The following is a 22,765-nucleotide window of genomic DNA, read 5'->3' on the forward strand; positions in this document are numbered from 1 at the left end:
TGACTTCAGTATAACTTTTCTCCAAGTTTTTGGTGGTTCCTGCTCTGAAGGAAATTCCTGATTACATGATAAAGATGCATGTAATTAATCTGTAGGAGCTAAATGCATTTGCACAAGAATGTACTTCATTACCTTAGTGCCAGCTTGTCACTGTTGATTGAACTCTTGGGATCCATTGGAGAAATTATCCTCTGTAAGCTACAATGATTCCAACATAGATTATTTTTAAGCAAAACGTTACGTTTCCCCAGTCCTCACCCTTTTTTCTCATTGTCATATGAGAAAATTAAGGTCTTGATTCATGAAAAGCATTTCACAGTATTATTTCTAACATTATTAGATTAAAATATAATGCTTAGTCACAAGATGCAGTGTTGTGTATAAATGTTAGAAACAATAACCATCAACTGCCTTGTAAATGAGCTCTGACTTTGTTAAATCTGTGTAATATTTAAAACATGCATTATGTCTGTTAAAAATAAAATCATTATCTTTTACATATCTGAATTACATATCTGAATGTGAAAACTTAATTAATGTAAAGTGGCACATCAGCACAAGAGAGTTTGCAATTTCAAGTTTCCTTGAAAACAAACTCTCTGATAGGAGAGCAGACATAATTTGTAGAGGAGAGTATCTTCAAATTTTAGGAATTATTTTCTTGCATGTTGCTTAACAAAAAGAAAATTTCCGATTAACAAAGCATTAGCAGCATCTTTGCTTTTGCATTTTTCCCGAGTGCTAGATCTGGGAAAAGACAGGATCTTTTAAAACATTTGTGTACATTAAATTGGCATGACATGCATTTTTTTCACTGCTGGTTAGAAATTATTAGGGAATGTTGTATTTATGTAGCATGCACTGGTAACTCTTCCACCTGGAGTCTTTGGAACCTCGGGGCAAAAATAATGCTCCAGCTGCTGTTTCAAACAGTTGTGATTTCTTCTTTTTTTTTTTTTTTTAATTTTATTTTTTATTTGTGAATAACTGGAGCTGTGTTTTGTGGTTTAGTAAATGTACTGGTTTTAATTCTGTAGTAATTAAATAAGAATTCTTCTTATAGGAAGAGGCAGCTGTAATTCCTGAAGGAATCATGTTCATGTACAGTGTCACTGAACTCTTTTTGCAGAGAGGAGAAAAATCTCAGTGTGGAACTCTATATGTGTACTATTAAAACTCCCGTTGTAGTCAGTGGAGATCCAGTCAATGGTGCATAGAGAATAAGGCAATTAAGCAGCCATTAGGTGCTTGATTCAGTTACTTCATCATAGATGTCAACAATTTGAGATGCCTTAAGTTATCCTCTTGTCCTTTCGCTACTGACCCCAAAAAGTCTAGGTCCTCTTGTCAGATCTGCAGGTGTTAAGCAGGTATCTTAGTTACTGCTGTGTATCTCAGTCATCAAAGCCTATGCTTAAGCTGGGTTACTTTTTCCGGTGCAGTGACATTATAGCCCTAATAAGACCTTAGACATCCAGTGACACCTGAATTTTAGTATTGTCCTCTTTAGCTGAATCTTTTCTGTAGTCTGTCGTCTAGGGTCTGGTTTATCTTTGTGGGACTGGAGTATTCAATTAGACTGGTTCATTAGCAGTAACATACACTACAGAAAGAAAAGAAAAACAAAAACAAACCCAAACAAAACCTTCCAAGGCACAAAACATAAATGTGAACAGTTACGTAAAAGACACAATTTTAAATTCCTGTTTTCTGATGGGAATACCAAAAAGGTGCAAAAGAGAAAGGAAAGCTAATAGTTCATGTTCTGTCTTACGAACAGAATCTGTTTCACCTCACTTTGTTTCGTTCATCATCTTAATACTTAATGACTCTTAATGCATAAAGTGTATATAGTGTATGGTTTTTGCATGTTTTGATCCTTTTACCTTGACTAATTGTCATTAAAGAGGAAAAAAAAAATCCATGTTGGAGGTGTTCTAATTTATTATTGTCTTGTCTGTGGCTTATTTAAAAAATAGTTACCTTTGTTATTTGTCTTTGCATTATATATAAGTGTATGTATAAGTATATGTATGTATATATAAAAATATTTTAGCTGTTATTTTAGGGTATCTTGATAATTCAGAATTTGTTGGCTGACTTTTTTACATTGATTTAGAGCCATACAAATTTTGTTCTTCTAATTTAGGATTAATAAGTTGTTGTTATTATTATTTTGTTTTTACTAAGAAGTGCTTACTTTTATAAAGGATATCAGGAGGAAATAATACAAGAAAGTAATCTCTCCCAAACACCCCTCAAAACCTCCAATGAGACCTCCAACAATCTTTAAGAAATCATTTATTTTATGAGAGATTGATTCAGGATAGCAAAAAATTATAGCCTGAAAGCATTACTGTTCCACATACACAGAGGAATGGCTTTTCGGAAAACAGACTTTTTATTTGTGCAGAAAAGACTGTAATTACTTGTAAGAGTTGAAATTCTTTTTAGAAAAAATCAATAGAGTTTATCTGATAGCAGTAGAGCTATAGAAGCATACATACCAGCATACAAATTAGCCCATAATTTTTCACACTACTGAAGGAAGTTTATTTTTAAAAATGTGTTTTGCTCAAACGCAGTTGAGAATTTGGGAAAGGGATTTTTTTTTTCTGTCTCTGTGTTGTTTTGGTTTTGTTTTATTTTTTCCCCATGAAGAATCAGTTAGGTGTCCTGCAGCATCTGCTTGAAAACGGAGGCAGAGAGAGAAATTAGTATTCTGTATGTAACATTTAAATTTAGCTTTTGTACTAAGTGCCAAGAGTGGTTTATTTAAAAAACACATAAACAAGAAATTCTCCCCCACCCCACCAAGCCACCAGACCTAGGATTTTCTGTTGCTTTTTACTTTTCAGAGGAGTAAAAATTCTGGCTTGTTGTATTTGTCATGTTCTTTCTTCATTTGATGAAGTAAAAGCTGAAATTTCTAATTTAGCCAGTCAGTTCATTAGTGGTCACCTGTGAAATGCAGAATATAATTTCAGAAGAGTTTGGAAAAAAAATACTGAAGCCTTAATGGAAAGAAGGACTTAAGATAGACCTGCTATTTCAGTGGACACGTTGAGGCAGTGATTTACTTTATTACAGGAAAAGATACTAAAAAGAAGTTCTGCAGTGAAATTCTGCCTTACTGAAGCTGACATGTTTTGTTACTGAAGTTATCACAGAATCACTAAGGTTGGAAAAGAGGAAAAGACCTTTAAGATTATCAAGTCCAGCCATCAACCCAACACCACTATGCCCCCTAAACCATGTCCTGAAGCGCCACGTCCACACATTTTTTGAACACTTCCAGTGATGGTGACTCCACCACCTCCCTGGGCAGCCTGTTCCAATGCTTGACCACTCTCTCCATAAAGAAATTTTTCCTAATACCTAAGCCTCCCCTGGTGCAACTTGAGGCCATTTCCTCTCATCCTGTTGCTGGTTACTTGGGAGAAGAGACGAACACCCACCTCACCACAACCCCCTCTCATGTAGCTGTAGAGAGCAATGAGGTCTCCCCTCAGCCTCCTCTTCTCCAGACTGAACACCCTCAGTTCCCTCAGCAGCTCCTCAGAAGACTTGTGCTCCAGACCCCTCACCAGCTTTGTTGACCTTCTCAACATAGTTCATAATTCACTTAATTCAAGTATACACATAATTCAAGTGGAACATAATTCATGTGAGCATAACTTGGCATCCTTTCACTCTGATGTCTGAATTTTTGTCACGTGTTAGTAAGTTGCAAACTACTACCTCACATTCAGTTACACAGGTAGAATGGGGTCTCGATTCTTTTTTGCAGTCTTTTAAGTTTGCTATATTCAGTACCTTGTAAGTGCCAACTGCAGAATTTCAAATCTCTGTGATACTTTTCTACTTGGTGTGGAGGTGAATGTTTACATGTCTTCACCGTTTCCCCTACTGAGAATACAACTTAATTAATGCTAGCTCTGTACAAATACAAGATTGTCTTTGCTATCAGTTTTCTTGAATTATGGAAGATGAATTTTTGAATGATCAATCTCCTCATTTGTAGAGAGATCATTGTTTTAACAGAAGCATTCAACAATTATATAGAACATTACCATTATAAACTTTGGAATTAAAAACAGCTGGTGTCTGTAGAAAGAAGAGATTGTAGTTGAATAAGGGGCAAAATGTTCTACTGATGACGCTACTCACTTCAGAATGAAACTTCTAAATCGCTTTTCACTTGTCTTTTGTTGTTATTAACAACAGCTGTTGCATAAATTAATGATCATTAAAATATGTTATTAAGATAGTGTGTCTGATGTCTAAATGCATTTGGCTTTAGGTCATTAGCCTGATTAAAGCACGAGTCTAACACTTCCCGTTGTGTGTTGGATATGCTCACAGGATGAAACCAACGCCTCCTCTAGCCAGTCTGCTGATTTGTTGTACTGGACGACATCAAAAACCATGAAGGTGTTGTCTAACACAACTATGACTACAAAAGCCATGCTGCATGCTGTCAGTGATGGACAGTGGTGGAAGAGATCATTAACTTATCTTCGACCGTTACATGTAAGGGATTGCTGATGTGTCTGCAGAAGTTTACACATTCACAGATACACTAGTGTAAAAGCTGGGCTCCCTTATAGGTTTCTGTTATTGAAGACCCTCAAATTGATAAATGAACTAGAGACATCAAGGGATATTTTGCAAGCAAATCCCAGTGAGAAGAGGGGTCTAAAGCAGTTTCCTTTTCTTGTTTTCTAATCTGTTTTCTCCTGGTTTTTTAGCACAGCGTGAGAAGGCATAGTTGAAATTTGGCAGAACTTCAGAACTTTGGGGAAGAAAGCGCAGTGAGAGTTCACTCTCTAAATACTGTCAAAGCTGTTCCTTTTCAGTTTTTGTTTTCTACTTTCTCTACTTCCGTGGATTTTCTTTAATGTTTATGATACTAGTTTCTCTGATACTACTTTTAAGCATGATTTTTTTTTTTTTAAAGAATATTGGTCCTCATTCAGCATTGGTTTATATAAAATGAATCCTATCTTTCTCCCCACTAAATTCCGTGATATTTTCATTTACAGTTGCTTCCCTTCTGAATAGCAATTACAGACTTTTTAATGATCTTTTTTTATGACTAGGCTCAACTATACTTATTTTTCCCAGGGCCAAGAATTTGGAGATGTATTAAAAAGTGGACCTGGAGAAAATGCCACTGTGGAAAAGCAAGGCTGTCATCCATTCTATGAGTCTCTAATTGCTGATCCATACGTTGCAGAAGTAAGTTTCTGTTACAAAATTCAGAAGTCTTATTTTATGGAGATCATATAACTAATTAACAATATAGATTTTGGATTATTTGTGTGACTTGAAAGGATTTGAAATTTTGTGCAACAGTAGGAAAAGTTCCAGCATTAAACAGAAAGGAAAGCAAATGCAGGAGCTAAGGTAGATAATTGCATCTGATGCAAGTAAGCTAAATATAACTGCAGGGTATAGCACGCATGTGTAAGTTATCTTATTTTACTTCTAGTCTGAAATCAGCTATGGCACATACCAGAACAATTCTTTGGAAAGCTTTGCAGAAGTATTACTGAGAACAGAGAAACTCACAGAAACAAAGAGCGAAGGAAAAGACCTACTTCCAACTACAGAAGGTATGTGTATGTGTATATTCACTCATGTATTAAATATCGGAGAGTCAATGGGTGAGGTTAAGTATGGAGAATTGCACACAATGATCTGAAGTACTACCTGGGTATTTTGTATGAATTGCCATCTGGTTCAGCATCTTATGGTGGTAAGTAGTCTTGATAAAGTATCTGCAGCGATTTCAAGAGAAGTGGTATTTTTAGGAGTCGCTCTGTAAAGACTAGAAATGTGAAATCTGAAGGTTGGCTTCAAATAAGCAGAAACTGATATTTGAGGGCTGACAAACATACAAACGTGAAAGGGGGAAAAATTGTTGAAGAGTTCCTGAATACTATGATGTACAGATATGTAAATGGAAATGTGCAGCCCACTGTTAATGTTGTTTGTATATATGCCCATGTATTAATTTGTTCAGATTCTGTGCCTTTGTTTATACAACTTTCAGTATTGCAGGGTCATTACAGTATTTTATTTGCTAATTAATGCTCAACTGCAGTTTCTGGAATCATTAGAACTTTTTGTCGTATTCTGGAACTTCTGTATTTTATAATTTATACTCAATGTGCTGACTGTCACTGTTTCAATTTTTTAAGAAAAACACAAAACCACCTGTGATTTTTTTTGTATTTCCTTTTGTCTTTCTCCTGCTGGTTTAAGAAATGAACTATTTAAATATTTACATGCCATTAACTGTCTTTTGAAGTAAGATATCTGTATTATATTTTACTCTGTGGTAAGTTCTGCCATGAAAAATTAGTGTATTAAATCACTTGCAATATGAGAAAAGTTTCACACAAGACTTTCTTCATAGCCACACAGTTTTATTTCAACTGTTTAGTGAAAACCAGCATATTTCTCTTAACAGGTATATGATTCAGTAGTTAGTTTGAGATGTGTGATGTTTCTGTAGATAACCTGCAGAGTTGTAATATACTAACATTTTGAATTAGAAAAGGTCAGCAACAGCTTGTATAAATGAGGATGTACTCATGTTTTGTTCCTTTCATGCTCTCCTAGTGCAAAAATAGTTTTAAATGTGTACTTATGATCTCTTTTCTTGCATGCTGAAAGCCTGTAGGCTTCTAGCTCTGATGCCTGTGTCTTAAAGGAGAGGGAGGCAAGGATTAAAAACTATTCATTACTTTCTTAAGGCAAATGATGTTAGTTGGCAAATCTTTGGTAATAGTTCCTACTCCAGCTTCAGTAATTGGAACAGGTTGTTTACAATTCAGTAGCTTCCTTTCATATGAAAGTTTCAGTTTGAGGGACTTTTTCTTGAATAAGAGAAGAAATTTGGCGTTCCAGCTTCAGATATTGAGCCTCTACCCTCCTATTCTTAAGTGTGTAGGTTACGGTTTCCACCATTTTAATACTTCTGTTTTCTTCCACCACTCCTGTTCTATAGTCAGTCTGAATTTCACTTATGAGTCTCTCCAGCTGTGCTATGGAACTGAGAGTCCTGTGTTTTCCTCTGGAAAACCAAACTGTATTTATGCTGTACTCAGTGATCCTGCTGTTATGACACCTTTTGGTAGTCAATAGCATTCATTTTAAGTATGCACAAATGTAGCGTAGCTTTCTGTAAATGAATGGATTGGCAATTTGCTTAACTGTAATGCATTTAGCCCTGGATTAACAGTTTTGGATCCCACCTTCTCCCCTTTCTTAATGCTTTCCTTTATCATTTCCTATGAAAGTACTTATGATGACTTAACACTTTCAGGATTGTGGAGTTTGACACTGCACACCACCAAAAAATCACACAGATATAAACCTCATTTATTATTCTGTGGTTTTCCCATATTTTCAGGCTTTCTCTCAGGTTCTGGGGGAATTTTGCCATACAAAACTTGAGTGCTAATAAAAGTTATTAGCTACTATACTAGTAACTAGCAAACATAGCAGACAATTTAATTTTGCTGACAAGTTTGTATCCTATTTCTTCTAGGACAGCTACAGCAGCAGGTTTCAGCTCCTTTAGAAAGATTGACAAACCTAGAAGAAGATGCAGTTGAGCCAAGAAACCTTAGTTGCACTTAACACATCTTAGGAGATGTTGAAGTATGCATCAATCTCTGTTTCTGTTATTATAGTAGTGTCATACTCAGTGTATGAGGGAATGGCTAAACACTTTCCCCAGAGGCAACATGCATGGTAAAACTCAGGATAACATTTCCTGCTTCTTTGGTGGATTAGGTAGGGTCACAAGCCTTGGACTTTGACCTTCCTTCTCCTTTCCCTCTGGGTGTAGGTGGTAGACTGAGCATTTTCAAGTGGAGTGGTAACACCCATCACTTTGGGCCCAGTAAAGCACTCTTTCCTCAGTTGTGCCCTTACAGTGCATCCAGACTTAGTGTGACCAAGGTGGTGGTGTGCATCTCTGTTTAATTGTTGTTGTCTTTCTCTGTGGCCCTTAGGAATTTGATGGGAAGGTGAGATCTGAATGGGAAATTACTACATAGAACTGATGTCTGCATTTCATTGTAACCAGATTAGGAACTACACTGGAAGTAAACTCAAAGTCAGTCATACCTACTCATCGTCAGGAGTTTTAGAACAAAGAATAGCTTAATGTTTTCCATGATTTCGTTATTGCTTGCTGATACAGCTGTTTAACTACAATATATATTTTAAAGTTTCGTGAGATTTTAACACATGCTAAATGAAGAATTGCAACACTTGAAGCCGTTTTTTTTCGGAGGAGAAAAACATCAAGAAAGAATTGAAACTTCCTAGGTATTGATAAATTCCATTTTTCACAAATAAACCATTTTCTTCCCTTATTTGTCTTCTGAAGAGGCTTGTAGCGTAGAGACAAGACCTGCACAGGAAATAAAAATTATTCATAAAATCAGGGTTTTTTGTGTGTTTTCCTAAGGAAATTCTGCTTGTGGGACAGCAGCATTAGCTCTTTGCTGCCTGTCCTCTCTGGTTTGCAAACTCTGTAACATTTAATCCCTTTGGCAAGTTTCAAGTTCAGCAGTGGTCTGAAACGATACTAAGTTCCTGTAATTTTGTGAAGATGTATGAGAGGATGGAACGGCATCTTGCTAATGTCAGTAGCCTGTGATTTGAACTCAGCCCTGTTAGACGTAGAGAATTCCTGTAGAATTTCATGAGGAGACAGAAAACTCTATGAAATTGGTCTTTGTGTATGTATGTGCCTGTGTATATGTAAAGTAGGCATCTGTATATGGATACATGAACGCGTATCTGCACACAAGCACACAGAAAATTTATATTAATTGAATCAGTACGGGGGATTTTTTTTCTCAGAAGAGATGACAATGGAGACAGGTCTTTCTTCTTAAATACGTTCTGGCAACTGGGATGCCTTTGTGTTGAGCTTCATGCAAGAGTATGAATAAAATCATATTGTTTTCTGACCTTGTATTGGTGCTGTGTTCTTTGTCATGATTGCTGTCTGAAGGGTGCAGATAAATTTTTGCTAATGTGGCAGTTGTCATGTTGGGGATGTTAAGTTGGAAGAGAACCCCCAATTTATTATGTATTCCCGAGGCTTTGCAATCATTAATTTTCCAGAGAAAGGGAGAAGAGAGCTGAACCCAAATTATTCTTTCCTTTCTTCTGTTTTTTTGTGTTCAGCTAGAGGTGGTTGTAAGAGTACATAAAGTAACTTCGCTTGTTCTCGGAGTAGGAAATGCCAATTTTTCAAACTAATAGCTAATATTAAAATCTTGACTATTTCTAGAGTCCTATTATCTTTGCTTGGAAAGCATACAGGTTTTTTTGAATGTAGCAGAAACAAGCTGTCAGCAGCAAGAAACTATTGGTAAAAGCTTTTTGAAGCATAGAGCATAGGTGCTGTTGGACATGCTTGTATTTGCAGTAACTGCAATGTATTGCCATGTAGATAGCCTCCGTGATGACTTGTCACAGAAATTTGGGTTTTGTATCTGGCTGAGGGCCAGCATGTAAATCCACTTCAAACTGATGGCAAATTAATGATAATTTGAAAATTGTAATTGGTCATTCAAGCCTTTTATAAAGCATTCTTTGGAATAAAGAAATCACTGGGGGGCTGTGTGTGTAAAGTAATGAGGTTTCTTGCCAGCGTGCCCTCAAGGGTACTTTGTGTAATGTGTGAATATAGTTATTTGGGACTTCCTTAAAATAAACAAAGAGCTAAGTTGCTGGAAGATGGCTTCTACTGGTTGGAATAATAATAACAGCAATAATAATAATAATCATAAAAAAAGGAAACCATGTTATTTTCCTGGTATATTTACAATTCTTTGTGCAATTTTTGTTCCAGGTTTCATAAGATATTTGAATTTGTCCCTGGAACTAATAGTTTATATTCTTTACCCCCAAAACTGAATATTAAATGTATCACAAGAATCATTGTTCTGTAATTGTTTGTTGGAACTTCCATTGCAACCGCAGTGCTGCTTGACTTAAGTACAGGAGGAGATAACTGCATGAAGGAGAGATCCTGTTACCAATTAACAAAACTTGGGTGCTCACATTGTGTTTGTGTATTGGTTCTCCTATTTGCATAATGTAAAATATAGTGGGTTTTTTAAATAAAAAACCCAAGCTTGGTATCTGTAATGTAGAAAAAACAGGTAATTTTTGTGTTGGTTTTACCAGAAGCATATCTTTTTATAATCAGAATAATTATTCTTCAATGCATAAATTTCAACTGTGTCATTGTGTTGATATTTCTGTTTGCAATATGTGGCAGGACCTGTTTTGTGTGTTTCACTGATGTTATTTAAAATTCATATAACACTTGCAGGGTTGTTTTTTCTTCTTTTTTAATTAAGACAGAAGTTTTTAATATGGTTTGTTGTGTTCAGTGATAAGTGAATTAGAGCTCAGGCTTGGAACAGAAGACATCTTGTACCATTCCTCTGGTTGGTATCTTTGAGAGCTTACAACATTACACTGCTGCCTTGATTTTACAAGCAAAATATTTACTTGTCCTAAATCAGTACAGGTAATATTTGAAGGCTTTCTTTAGCATCTGTTACTGCATAGTCTCATTCTTGTTTGGTTGATGCATCAAATGCTTTGCCTGGAAGTCAAGGTAAAGCTGTGCTGCAGTTTAATTACATATTATCTGTTTCTGGATTGCACTGATAAGTCTTTAACTATGTATAGAGTGCTTCAAGCTAGTGTTTAATAAAATACGGTTACACTGAAAACACTTCATTTGCTAACTGTCAAGGCTAGATGGGTCAGTAATCAAAGCTTTATTTCTGCTCCCTATGTGTTGCAGTTCTGCTACAACTGGCAAGTGATGCTTTACCAAATGATATGGCCTTATCTCTTGCCTATCTACTTGCACTGCCGCAGGTATGTTGATAGTGATTTTGTTTGTATGCTTTTGCCAGGAAAGACTATTCATAGCATTTCAATATTCCATAAGAAAATGTAATTTCCTTAGGGTTTTAAAATTTAAGTCTTTAAATTCCTTTTAAATACACGTTTTTATAGATTGTGCTTGTGTATTTAAAGGGAACTGTGAACAAATGCCATTAGACTGACTTATGACCATAGCACTGGTGAAAAGACACATTTTATTACTTAAAATAGTAGTTGTGCCACTTGACGGACAGTTCTAATGTAGCTCAGAAATATGGGTAATAACAGTGGTATAGAAGCAGCAAAACTGCAGTTGGAAAATCATTTTGGTTAGGTGTTTGTGCAAGGGGGAAAAACATAATGTAGAATTATCTTTGTGTGTGTAGGTTACTGACTGACTTCTGTGCCAGAAAAACATAGTCAGAGCTATTTCTAAATCACAGCAAGTAGCTTTCTAAAAAGTTTGTGCACTTAATGTTGTATGCTTGCTAATTCTTTCATCTAAATTAATGCTTTCTTTCTCCTAGGTGGTAGACGCCAACAAATGCTTTGAAAAGCAATTACATTCTGCATTATCTCTCCAGCTGGCAAGTTATTACTATAGCCTGCAGATCTATGCTCGTTTGGCACCATGTTTCAAGGACAAATGCCACCCTCTCTACAGGGTTAGTACTTTTTCTTTTTAAAACCATATTCATTAATGTTCAGCATTAAAGCTATTCTAAAAAGGTAGGACGTGAGTTAAGACTGTTAAGGAGCTGATCTGACTTACACTGTGAGCAGCCTGTTAAGTTACACATAATTATTCTTCTACAGTGCTGTAAACAGACAAGTACTTCACAATTTGTGGAAGAGTTTTTGAAGCACAGTATCAAGTGTCATTTGTAGGTAATAGCACTGTCAGTCTTCAAAGTAGCTTATAACAGTAATGAGCATAGTCTGTGCTGTCATCTTGCGATACTGATAGAATATAGTACTTCCTCAGAAGAATGAAGTGTCCATTTCAACAGGAACGGTGCCATTCCATAGCCTGCCATGAGTTGCGTTGTTTTGTATTTCAGTTTACATACGGTGTTTTGAAAACTCATCCTCATTCGTTGATGAATTTGTTGATTTCCTTTTGACAAGTGTCTCTCTCTGAAATGGCACAGCTTTGCTTCTTATTCATTGCCTGTGATTAAAGCAGCTACATGGTAAATTCCAAATGAAATCAAAGAGGTGACATGCAGAAGTTTAGTAAGGCACCAGTTACCATTTCTGCTAAGACACCCGAGTAAAAACTCTTCTTTGCCACTCCAAGAGAGCCTTTCCAGGCTTACATCAGTTCTTCCCTCCTGTACAGAAGCTCTCTGGACTGTTTGGTTTTCAGCCTAGCTCTGCATTACAGCTAAAAGAACACTTCTGGTCACAAGTTCTCTGGAAAGAGAGATCACTAAATCACCACTGTGGCATGAGAGGAGTTTTTTTTCCATGTTCAGAATGACTCCTGATTTACAGAGGAAAGCCTGTTTTGATATTAGCTCAGTTTTGCAATTAGCCAGCTTTTCATGTTCCTGCTGAGATTTGCATTCTGCTATCTTCTGTTTAGAAGCTAAAGGAAAACTTAGCCCACAACTGAAATTTGTGGGCCTTGCAAAATATGTTGGTTGTGAGGAATTCATTCATGTTTGTCAAATAGTTTTCTTTGAACGTAGGTCCACCTGATGCAAGACACCTTTGATGGAAAAAAAGATATCTTTTTAATTTTAGCTTTTTTAAACAGTCTTATTTTATAGAAAGAGCTATGAAGCCTTTTGAAAGAGTAAGTCATAAGGATGAGGACAGAGATGTTAAACATTGAACTGTTTCTACTCCAGTTGCCATTTAATAAGCAAACTCTTACCAATAGCTCCATGTAGTTTATCTCTTAATGTTATGATCTTTAGCTAAATGTTATGTTCCATCTTGGTAAAATACCGTATGTGACTGTGATAAGCAGTGGATTCTAAGTTGTTTGCTAAAAAGAGTATGTGCTTTGTGTGCTACGTTTAAGTACCACTCTTAAACAGTAGCTTTTTAAACCGACTGTATGAGAAGATCCTGAGTGACTAGCAAACCAAGAAAAAGAAAAAAAAAAAAAAAAAAGCCTGAATGACCAGTAAGAAAACAGCACAGGAGAATACATTAGTTGTTACTAATTCCAAGGGCATGTTACTGAAATAGAAAAGGAGGAATAGAAACAGATGCTTTTGAGCAAAGTAAGTACTCTTCCCTCTCCAAACCAACCAACCAAACAAAAAAACCCCAAACCAAACCCCAGACTTAAATGCCCAGTTCCCGCTGCAAAGCACCCATTTGTTTAAATGTACATCTTAGATGCTGGTGGTAAAGAATGGCTCCGCTTGCAAGCTGCTTTCCTCAGTGCCATAGCAGCTGCTATCCATGGGAATAGATCTAGCCATGGTTTTTATTTTTTTGTTTCCTAAGAGCTCTGTGAGGGGAAAAAAATTGATCTTAAACTTTTGTGGTACAAACTTTTATGAAGATGATAAATTCAATTGTAGATGTCATTCCATAGTAGATTTTCTTCCAGCTCATGCTACTGGTGTCTTGCATCATCTTTATCTTCTGACTGTTTCTCAAAACAGAAATACATCCCTAGGTCCTTTAACTGTATAATTCAAAGCTATGCATTATTCTTAGAAGATAACAATGTATTTTTGTGGGTGAAGGTGCATAACCAATCCTTTTTTTCCCCTGTTGTTCTAAACCTTTACATATTCAATAAAGATCTAAATCTGGCACTTCAGCCACATGCTCAGAAGGTGGATCCTCAAGCTCATAGAGCATATATTTCTGTTCAACAGCATCTGAGTCACAGTAGGTGTGATTTCTGTAGTCCGTTAAATGAAGTAGCCTGTCTGAAAATTCTAGCTGAATTGATAAGAAGCTCTATAGAAGCCTGGAGAAGTCTACACTTCCTTTGTTTACTTTAAAATAACATTGTATAAATCTTTCAAAACAGTACCTGAGTACCTCTGGCATAATGGGAGAAATGTTGTCAGAATTAAAATGACAGGTGTATTAAAAAGGTAATTGGGAGTATTGGGGGAGAGTTCCTCTTCCGCTAGTTAAGACAGACTTTTAAGACTTGCTAGCTGCTTAACCTCCTTCCTTTTTCTGTGGCTTGCTGCCTGGGGAAGCCTCTGTCCAGCCTCTCTGTAAGAGGCAGAATTAGGTCTGCTTTCACCTCACATAAATTCACTGTCTACAAAGTAGTTTGTTGGGAAACAGTAGTGCTGTTTCTCTGTATTCCTGTCATTGTTCGACCACTGTTTCTGTCTGGTCACATCTTCCTTTGCAGGACCGTATTTAGACTCTCTCTACTGCCCTCACTGCAATGGCCTCTGGATGCTTTAAGTGCATTAAGCAGCTGTGACAAATATGTCATGTGTGTCTTATTTTCTCTCATCTCCTTTCCCTGAGGGGAAAACCAGCATGTGGAATAGTTTTTAAATGGTTACATGTTGGTATGTGTTTATCTTTTTTTGCATTAATGAAAGCAAGGTCAAAAAAAGAGTGCTTTGAACTTGGGCCTGATTATTTAGAAGTTTGTGTTGATCTTACGGGAGCTCATTCTGCAGACTTGATGTGGCTCCCAAGGCAATTCTGTTGCTTATTTGTATAAGGTTGACCTTAATTATAAATACAACTGTATTAAGGCAGAGAAGCAGAACTCCCAGACATGGTCCTTATGCTACAGCTTTAGGTAATATTCTGAATGTACGATGTTGGAAATAAAGACTTAATTTGAACTGGAAGTAAATACAGTATAAGAAGGCTGTATACAAGAGGAAGGAGAGAGGTAGATCTTATGGGCTACCCGGATGCATTACCCATGCTGTATGAGGTCTAATTGTTTTAACCTTATTTCATGGCACTGTAGTGCAGCTAGAAGTTAAATCTATGCACATGAGGTAATCTCTCATTGGAAATCAAATGCTCATTAAATTGTTGCATGTTGGTTTGTGCTCAGTAATAATATCCTGTCACATTCCTAAATTATGAACCTAACTCACTAGAAATAATATATATATTTTTAATCTCCAGTTGGATTTGTGTACATGACATTTTACTGGAATCTATTAACACTGCTGCAGTACTGACAAACTGTATCAGAGAGTCTTTTTTCATTCTGTCTCAACATTCAACTTTTTATCCATAAACTCAATGATTAGCACTAAGTCTGTTGCAGATGGTAAAATGGTAGTGCTCTTCATTGTTGGCTTATGATGGACTTAAAGCATGTCCTTTACTTTTATTACTATTTTGAGTCCTGGTTCCTCTTTAGCCCTTCTTTCTGCTTGGCTAATGATACTGAAAACTAGCAATTTTCCTTTGGCAGTGTAATTTCTTCCCTTTGCTTCACAGTTTGAATTTTCTGTCATATATTCTGCATCAAGTTCAAGTGTCTTTGCTGGTCTTTAGGTTGCTCCACTTCCTTTCGTGCTGCTCTTTATGCCTAGCATTTACCTTTTTATGTACCAGGCTGTTTGCTTGTACATGTTCAGAAACTCCTTAATACTTCGTGTGGAGGGGGAGAATTCTATCTGTTTTGGTATATGCTTTGGTTTCTAAGTCCAATGCATATCTGTGGTTCCAAAAGGAAAATTGGTAGAGATGAGAGTGTAACTTCTCGAATCTGTGCTGCACTATTCTCCCTCCTGTTGACCTTCCTTCTTCCTGCATGTGTGTGGAGTCTGTGACAGAGGAAAACCAGGGAGTGGGAGGGCAGTGGGGGAAGGCATTGTGAATGTGACATTAACTGGCAGACTAAGAACTTCTTGGGAGTTTTCTTCTTTTTTTTTTTTCTTTTCTTTTTTCAAAAATATTCAATTAGGCCAAACACTGTAGTCTTGATATGTAGCATAACATTTGAATAATTCAAAGAGCTTAGTATCATCAGAAAACTTAAATATTTATTGCTTATCCCTTCTTCAGGACATTGATGAGAGATTCTGAATAAAAGTGGTCTCAGAACCTGCCCCTAGAGAACTTGCTGGACTTGCTGCTGGCTCTCCCCTATCTGAAAAGTGATCATTAAGCTTTCGGCTCTCCTTCACCAGGTTTTGGTTCATAAAAGGACCTTTCTTCCAACCCCTTGGCAACTTAAGTTTCTTGACTGGACTTCCGTGGGGAAACTTGTCAAAGAATTTTGGAAGATCTGTATATATTTTGCCACAGGATTCCCTTTGTCCATGTGCTCATTGACACCCTCATAGCCCTCGAGCAAGCTGACAAAGTGGATTTCCCTTTAGAGGCCATGCTTTTTCTTTCCCACCAACCTCTGTTAATGAATGTATGTGCTCAGTGGTTTTATTCTTTGTTACAGAGTTTGCCATATTACCAGGGGTGGAAATCAGACTTGTTGATCTGTGATCCCTACGAGGATCCCCTTGAGATATATTTTTTAGATGGAACTTGCACCCTGGCACAGTGTTTTTTTATAATGTACATTGATGCACCTTAGACTGTCATTTAACATAATTTCACATTAGTGTTCGTTGCGAACTGAGGGATGAACACCATCTGGTCATGGTGGTGTGCAAGCACATAACTTACCTAATTGGCCTGACACTTCCCAGATGTTTTCTTCTAACTCATCTAGCTCTTCTGAGCTCTCTCCCCCAGATCTTCAGCAATGAGGGCTGACACAAAGATCTCACCGATTTCTTCTGTTGTGGACTTACCCATGAGTGCCCCTTTCACACCTCTTCACCAAGTGAAAAGCCCGCTTTTCACCACTTCTCTAGCTGGCTTCCTGATTTTGAGCGACTTTTCAGAACTTTTTGCTATCAGCTTTACTGGTCTTTATAAGGCACTTTCCAGGTACTTTTAATTTCCTCTTTGGCCTGTCAGATTTTGTGAGCTTGCCTCATTGTTTCATTTATTCCTCAGTGATGTCTCAACAAAAACCCACACATTTTTTAAATGAATGAATATCTAAGCTAATAAAAATTGACAGCTCACTAAACACTACTGTGTTCGAAGGCTTAAACCTCAGGTAAGCTCTTCTGAATTAGTAGTCATTGTGGATGTTTTTGAACATGTTCCAGTATGATCCCTGAAATAGTAATCCAGCAATGAGTGACATTGCAGTCAGATTGTGTCAACTCTTTTCCGTTGGTTGAGGTGTGTTTGATATAGATAAGGCAGTATTTCACAGATCCTCATATTTCTTTGTTAAGCACACAACATGACAAAGCATTGCCATTCTTAGTTGGGACCAAATAATATTTAGGTGGCTCAGAAAAGAGCTATTGTTAGATAGTTGATGGTTTGGGTTTTTTTTCCCCTGGTTTTATTTCTTCAAGATAAATTGTGCTTAAGAAACAGAGCTGGTTACAGTGTTGCTTATTTTTATTTCTCAGGGGTTATATAAGCTATTCTGTTAAATCCTACTTCTGAAAGCAGAGTGAGTGTTGTTCCTGAGCCAGCTATTCAGAAATACCTTTTAGAAAAGAAGGTCTTCAAACCAGCCATTCCTTCAGCAGAGGTTCGAGGTCTAGCTTGCCTGTGTTCCTCTGGAGAGAGATTTGTGGCTTTTCATGCAAGGGAGGTAGATGGGATAAGTACTAATTCTTTCCTTCTTGCAAAGGATTTTGTTCCTCCCTGGAAAAACAGTATAAAGGTGACAAACAGTTTTTTAAAGCAGTCTTCCCCTAGTCGGTTGGCTTTATCTTCTCTTTTGTTTTCCTTTTCTGTGCTACTGTAACTATTTTCTCCAGTCAGTGAACATTGTTAATATTGCAAGCAGCCTGATAGAAATTTTCTATTCCTCTTAAAGCACAAAATATTTTAGCAAAATTTTTTTCATCTGGGTTGCCAATATAGGTAACTTCTCAGACAATGCTGAATTCCCATCAAGTGAGAGAGCTGGTTCCTCCATCTCATTGTTTTTTTGGTGGTTTGGCTGTTTGGTGGTGGGATTTTTATTTGTTTGTTTTGGTTTTGTTTGTGGGTTTTTTTGATCTTGGAGAGTTGAGGATAAATGCTAGATTGGCCTCTCCAAATTTAGCCTAAGAAGCTATTCATGAAAATGTACATCACAGTAAGAGAAGGTGGTCACTGAGAAATTCGTGTTACTAATCAGAAGTGCTAGCAGTGCTCCTGAATTATGATAAAAATATATTTGACTTCTGGCATTTTAATAACTGTCAGGGAAGAAGGAGTTATGTGTTCTGTAGCTCATGGAATAGTTTTCAAGCTTTAAATTAGTAAGATGTAGAAATATTTGCATGTATCCATTCCAGTAACTGTATAAATTGAAAGGATACAGTATTGAACTTAAACTAAAACTGTATCATATTGTACTGAAGTTTTACAGTAGGAGTCTGTGCTTGTCCCAAAATCTGTATATGACTACAGCTGCTGCCATATAGACCAAGATTAAAGACATATTCTAAAAGAATATACAATAACATGATTTATTAAAAAAGAAAGCACAATGATTTTTTTGAGAAAAGGGAGATAGACAGAAGGTTAGGATAATTACCTGAACTGTGACATTATTTACTGAGAGTAATGCTGACTGCAAATGGGAAATTAATTATGTACTATGAATTTAGTGGGCACTTCACTCAAAACTATGTAGCAATTTCCTATTTTCAGCGGTGTTCTTTCAGTTGACATTTTAACCTTTTATATGTCATGCGTTCATTCCACTAAAACAGATGTCAGATGAAATGATGAGATGAGATTTTTCTTCCTAAACGTGACTTGTCAGTGTCTTACTCAATAAGAGAGAGTCTGTAAGAGAACACAAGGTAGAGAAGAGACTATGAAAACCTTTTGTCTTGGGACAAATTATTCCTCATTCTTGCTGGAATAGCTGATTGAAAACAAAGCAAAAAAGCATTTAAAATGGAGACTTAAAACGGAGCACTAGAGCAATTTGTTCAACTCTTCAGACACAAGTCATTCAACATGACAGTAGAAACAACTGCCTGGACAGCTTTGCAAATTATTTTTATACTTTATTACTTAACAGCAGCCTCTTGCATTATTTTTTTTTTCCTGCAGCAGTATTGGCTTCTGTATTACGTTGATTTAACATATACCTGGTGGTTTTGTTTGGGCTCAAAGTCACTTCGTTGTCATTTTTTTTTTTCTGCTGCTGGCTATTAAAAGATCATTTGTTACTTTTATAGCAAAGCTTCATCGGTTAGGAATTTACTTTTCAAGTATTTTCAGTAAAAATTCAAGGCAAATTCTGGACTAACATGCAGATATTAACATTCAATAATCTATAGATACTGCAGATACCTGGGCTGACTAGATGTATTAATTTTGTGCTGGGTGGCTTTTTGACCTTAAAACAAAATCTATATATGAAATCGGTTTTGTTAACTGCATTTTCTTCCCAGTTTTGAGTATTCTGATAATTCTAGGCAGTGATTGTGGTACCTCAGCAAATAGAGTTAAAAAAAAATCCTGCAGAACATGGTTTTGTATAATAGATGCTGTATGCTGTTAGCCCGATTCTAATGCTATCTCTAGTGTAATTTCTGAAGCAGAAATAAAAACAACAGGTAATGTTACTTTAAGGTTGTTTGCTAGCAACATCTGGTTCATAATTCAAAACTAACAGTGTAACTCTCAATTGTTTCTTGTTCAGTCTTTTCTGGGGGTTTGCTGGCAGAAAATATTCCTGGGATTCCACTTAGGTCGTACCTTTAATCATACCAGCATCTTGGGCAACCACTTGTCCTTAAAAGATTCAATTAGTTTCCAACATAACGATCTTGAAGCGGCAGTGGCGTATGCTGCCTCTTATCCAAGTGTTTCCGTTTTCAGCCACTACGTCTCAGCCTGGCTTATTCAAAACATATAACATTTCTTCTATTTTAAAAAAGAAAACAAACCAAAACCACACAGAAAGATAGCTTGTTCTTTTTATGCTCCAGTTTTGAAATATTATAATCTTCCAGCCTTTTGTAGACTTTTATATTTCCAACATATTTCTGTTTATAAAGCAACAAAGCAAATTTGCATGAAATGTCATTTATGATCGTATGTTTGCAGTTTTAATTGTTATCATAGGTCCTTATTGCCTGATAGCGGAAGAAAGCAGGACTTTGGAAACAAAAGTAGTTAGTTCCAACGTCATTGAAATTGCCAGTACTTATTTACAATCTCTTTACCTGTGTTTTCATGGTCCTCTTGGAATTCACCAACTCTTTTGGTTTTGTCTGTTTTTTTTGGTCATAAATTAGTTTATTCTAATTTCACTGCAGATATGTACATATCTTCTTTTCACTACTTTCCCCAGAAATTCAAATAACCCTTTTATAAGTTAGTGCTAGCCTTAAACCCCTAAGCAGACTAGGACTGTGAAGCCCTCAGTCACCTGTGTAATCTGCATTTTTGTATAACATCTTATAAATTGTGTCTGTATAATGTGTAAGTTTGGGGAGTGTTTTAGACTCGGCCAATTTAAGCAAGAGCTAATGGTACTGATTTTTAAACTGCGATCCAGGAATATTTGTTTTATACAGCCACCCATCTGGAATGAAGTTTTAAAATACCGAGTTTCAGTTCTTGGAAAAAAGAAGAATCTGGATGAAATCTGTGGTGAAGGTGAGAAGGGAAACTAGGGAATCAGAGTCTACAGCTGTGTTCCCAGATCTACAAAATCCAGGTCTACGCTTTTGAGTACAGTATGAAATTGCTAGTTTGCATCACCTATGTACAGTACTGTGGTGCCAAGTGTTTTTTAAGAGCATGAACAGGTTTTAAAATCATTATACTTAAATGTACCAGAGATATTAGAGTATGTTCCAAAAACTTCTGATGGATCATTTAAGATTATAAATCTGAAATAGAAAATTGTTTTAATGTTGTCTGAATATACAGGACTTAGCTATATGTTTGATAGTTGAGGATTTATTGCTTTTTTTTTTTTTTTTTTTTGGTAGTTTGTGCAACTTTATTCTGACACATCTTGTAGCTTATAAAAGGTATTCCAGTAGGTAGGCTTATATGTTGACTTGGTGTGGTTTCACAGGTGGCTGACGGGATTTACTGTTTCCTGTATAAATTTAAAAAATGATTTAAAAAATGGCTAGGAAAGCTGATCCTGAACAAATCAGTGTTGTCACCCAACAATATATGTAGCTACAGCGGTGGGAGGAAAAAGAAAGTTGAGGTATCCTTGTACTTGAGTGATGTGACAGTGCAGGTTTTATTTCTGAGATGTTCTGGTCTTTCATCTCAACCATATGCTTTATCTTTGGCTTTGAGCAGATCAGATGTGAGACAGGTGTGATCTGAAAGGTAGGCCACCCCAAATTCATATGGCACTGTGTCGAAGTTAACGTACTCTTGACTCACAGCATGACAACAGACTCAGTTGAGGACAAGTGTCATTTGTTTTAACTGATGAAAAGCTGTCCTGTGGAGGGATGGGTTTTACTTCTTGAGTGAATAGGCACGTTGAGGATTTCACTTTGAGTGAACTATTTCTTTCGTGTAAATCTCTTTTCCTGCCTTGGTATGTGACGAAAAGTGTCACCTAAACATGCTTCTCTTCATTCTTTTTTTTTTTTTTCCCCCCTTGCTTCCCTCTCCATCAAATTTATAGCACATTGAATCTTTTGCTACAGGGATTGTGGCAGTTGCTACAAAAGGCTAGGGAGAGCTCTCCTCTTTTCCCTGAAATGTAAGTGCTTTCCAGAGGTGTAGTTTAGTTCCCTTGGAAGTGCTGGAGATGGGCAACAACCAGAGGCAGGAGAGTGATCCAGGTGCAACTGTGTCTGTAGCAGGAATTTTACCCCCTGCTCCCTGGTGTCTCTTGCTTTGCTCATGTGCTGTCATCTCCTAGTTTTGCTAAACGCCAGGGTTTTACTTTAGTGTGTCTTCCTCTGTAGCATGATCTCTTTCCTAGGATCACTTATTACAAAGATCTGGACACTCTGCCTTCCCATTCGGACTCCTGTGGCTCACTGCGGTTGCAGCTTTTGGCCATTACCAAGAGATTATGGTTCAAAAGGTGATAGAAATATTTTGCAACTTCAATCCAGGAAGGTCCACATCATCAGTTATGTATTTGAGGTCATTATGAGCGGATTAGCCTTGATGGTCTAATCAGCTTTTCTCATCAGTGTTGCTAGTCATTTCTGCATTACAGTCTGAAGATCATTTACATTAAAAACAAAATCGAAGGAATAATATTCCTTTTTAGAACAATTGGAAAGATTCGTGGTTTTAAAAGAAGTAAACAAGCTAAATAGCCTTACAGTGATCTAATATTATCTCAATGATGTGTTTACAGTAGAGCTTTTTATTTTTTATCTCTTTTACCATAGCTGTAAAATTATTGCCACTCCTGAGCAGGAGAGGAACAGGAAAAAAATTCACTCAGATTCTTTCTTTTTTTTCTTGATGTGTATGGCTGAATTAAGTCTTTTAAAGAGATCTGAAAGAAAAAATAGATAGCAACTTGCTGGGGTGGGGGGGAAGAAATTAAAGATTAATTTAGGGATCAGGATTTAGGGTAAAGAAATTCCAAGATCAAAATCTCTTATCTCTTTTCAAAAACAATGTTGCTTTTATCATTTCACAGTGACATACAGATTCTAAAGGGCTTCACAGGTCTGACTCCCAGAGGATGGTCAAAGAGAAATACTGTTTTAAATCTTCTGGTCAGGTGGATCCTGATCTCCAGCTGAGGCTTACTGGTCATGGCTGGTGGTGCAATGTTGACAGTAACTTGCCCTGACCTGTGCTGAGTAAATCACATCTAATAGCATGAAATTAAATTTGCTTGATGCTGAAGTGATGG

At 36.7% G+C, this 22,765-nt stretch overlaps 1 protein-coding gene across 1 annotated transcript in view; it reads left to right on the forward strand.

The window, feature by feature from the left end:
* NBAS (NBAS subunit of NRZ tethering complex) overlaps window positions 1-22,765 on the forward strand; it is a gene marked incomplete at both ends in the record, with an annotated part of 185,312 nt that overhangs the window by 80,519 nt on the left and 82,028 nt on the right. Inside the window, 5 exons of the mRNA XM_081997756.1 lie at window positions 4,366-4,533; window positions 5,128-5,241; window positions 5,495-5,618; window positions 10,859-10,935; window positions 11,472-11,609. Of these exons, the coding sequence (XP_081853882.1) occupies window positions 4,366-4,533; window positions 5,128-5,241; window positions 5,495-5,618; window positions 10,859-10,935; window positions 11,472-11,609 (621 nt within the window). The remainder of the gene's footprint in view (window positions 1-4,365; window positions 4,534-5,127; window positions 5,242-5,494; window positions 5,619-10,858; window positions 10,936-11,471; window positions 11,610-22,765) is intronic.

The sequence above is a fragment of the Phaethon aethereus genome, assembly GCF_964289735.1.
Source record: "Phaethon aethereus genome assembly, chromosome: 3".
NCBI classification, from domain to species: domain Eukaryota; kingdom Metazoa; phylum Chordata; class Aves; order Phaethontiformes; family Phaethontidae; genus Phaethon; species Phaethon aethereus.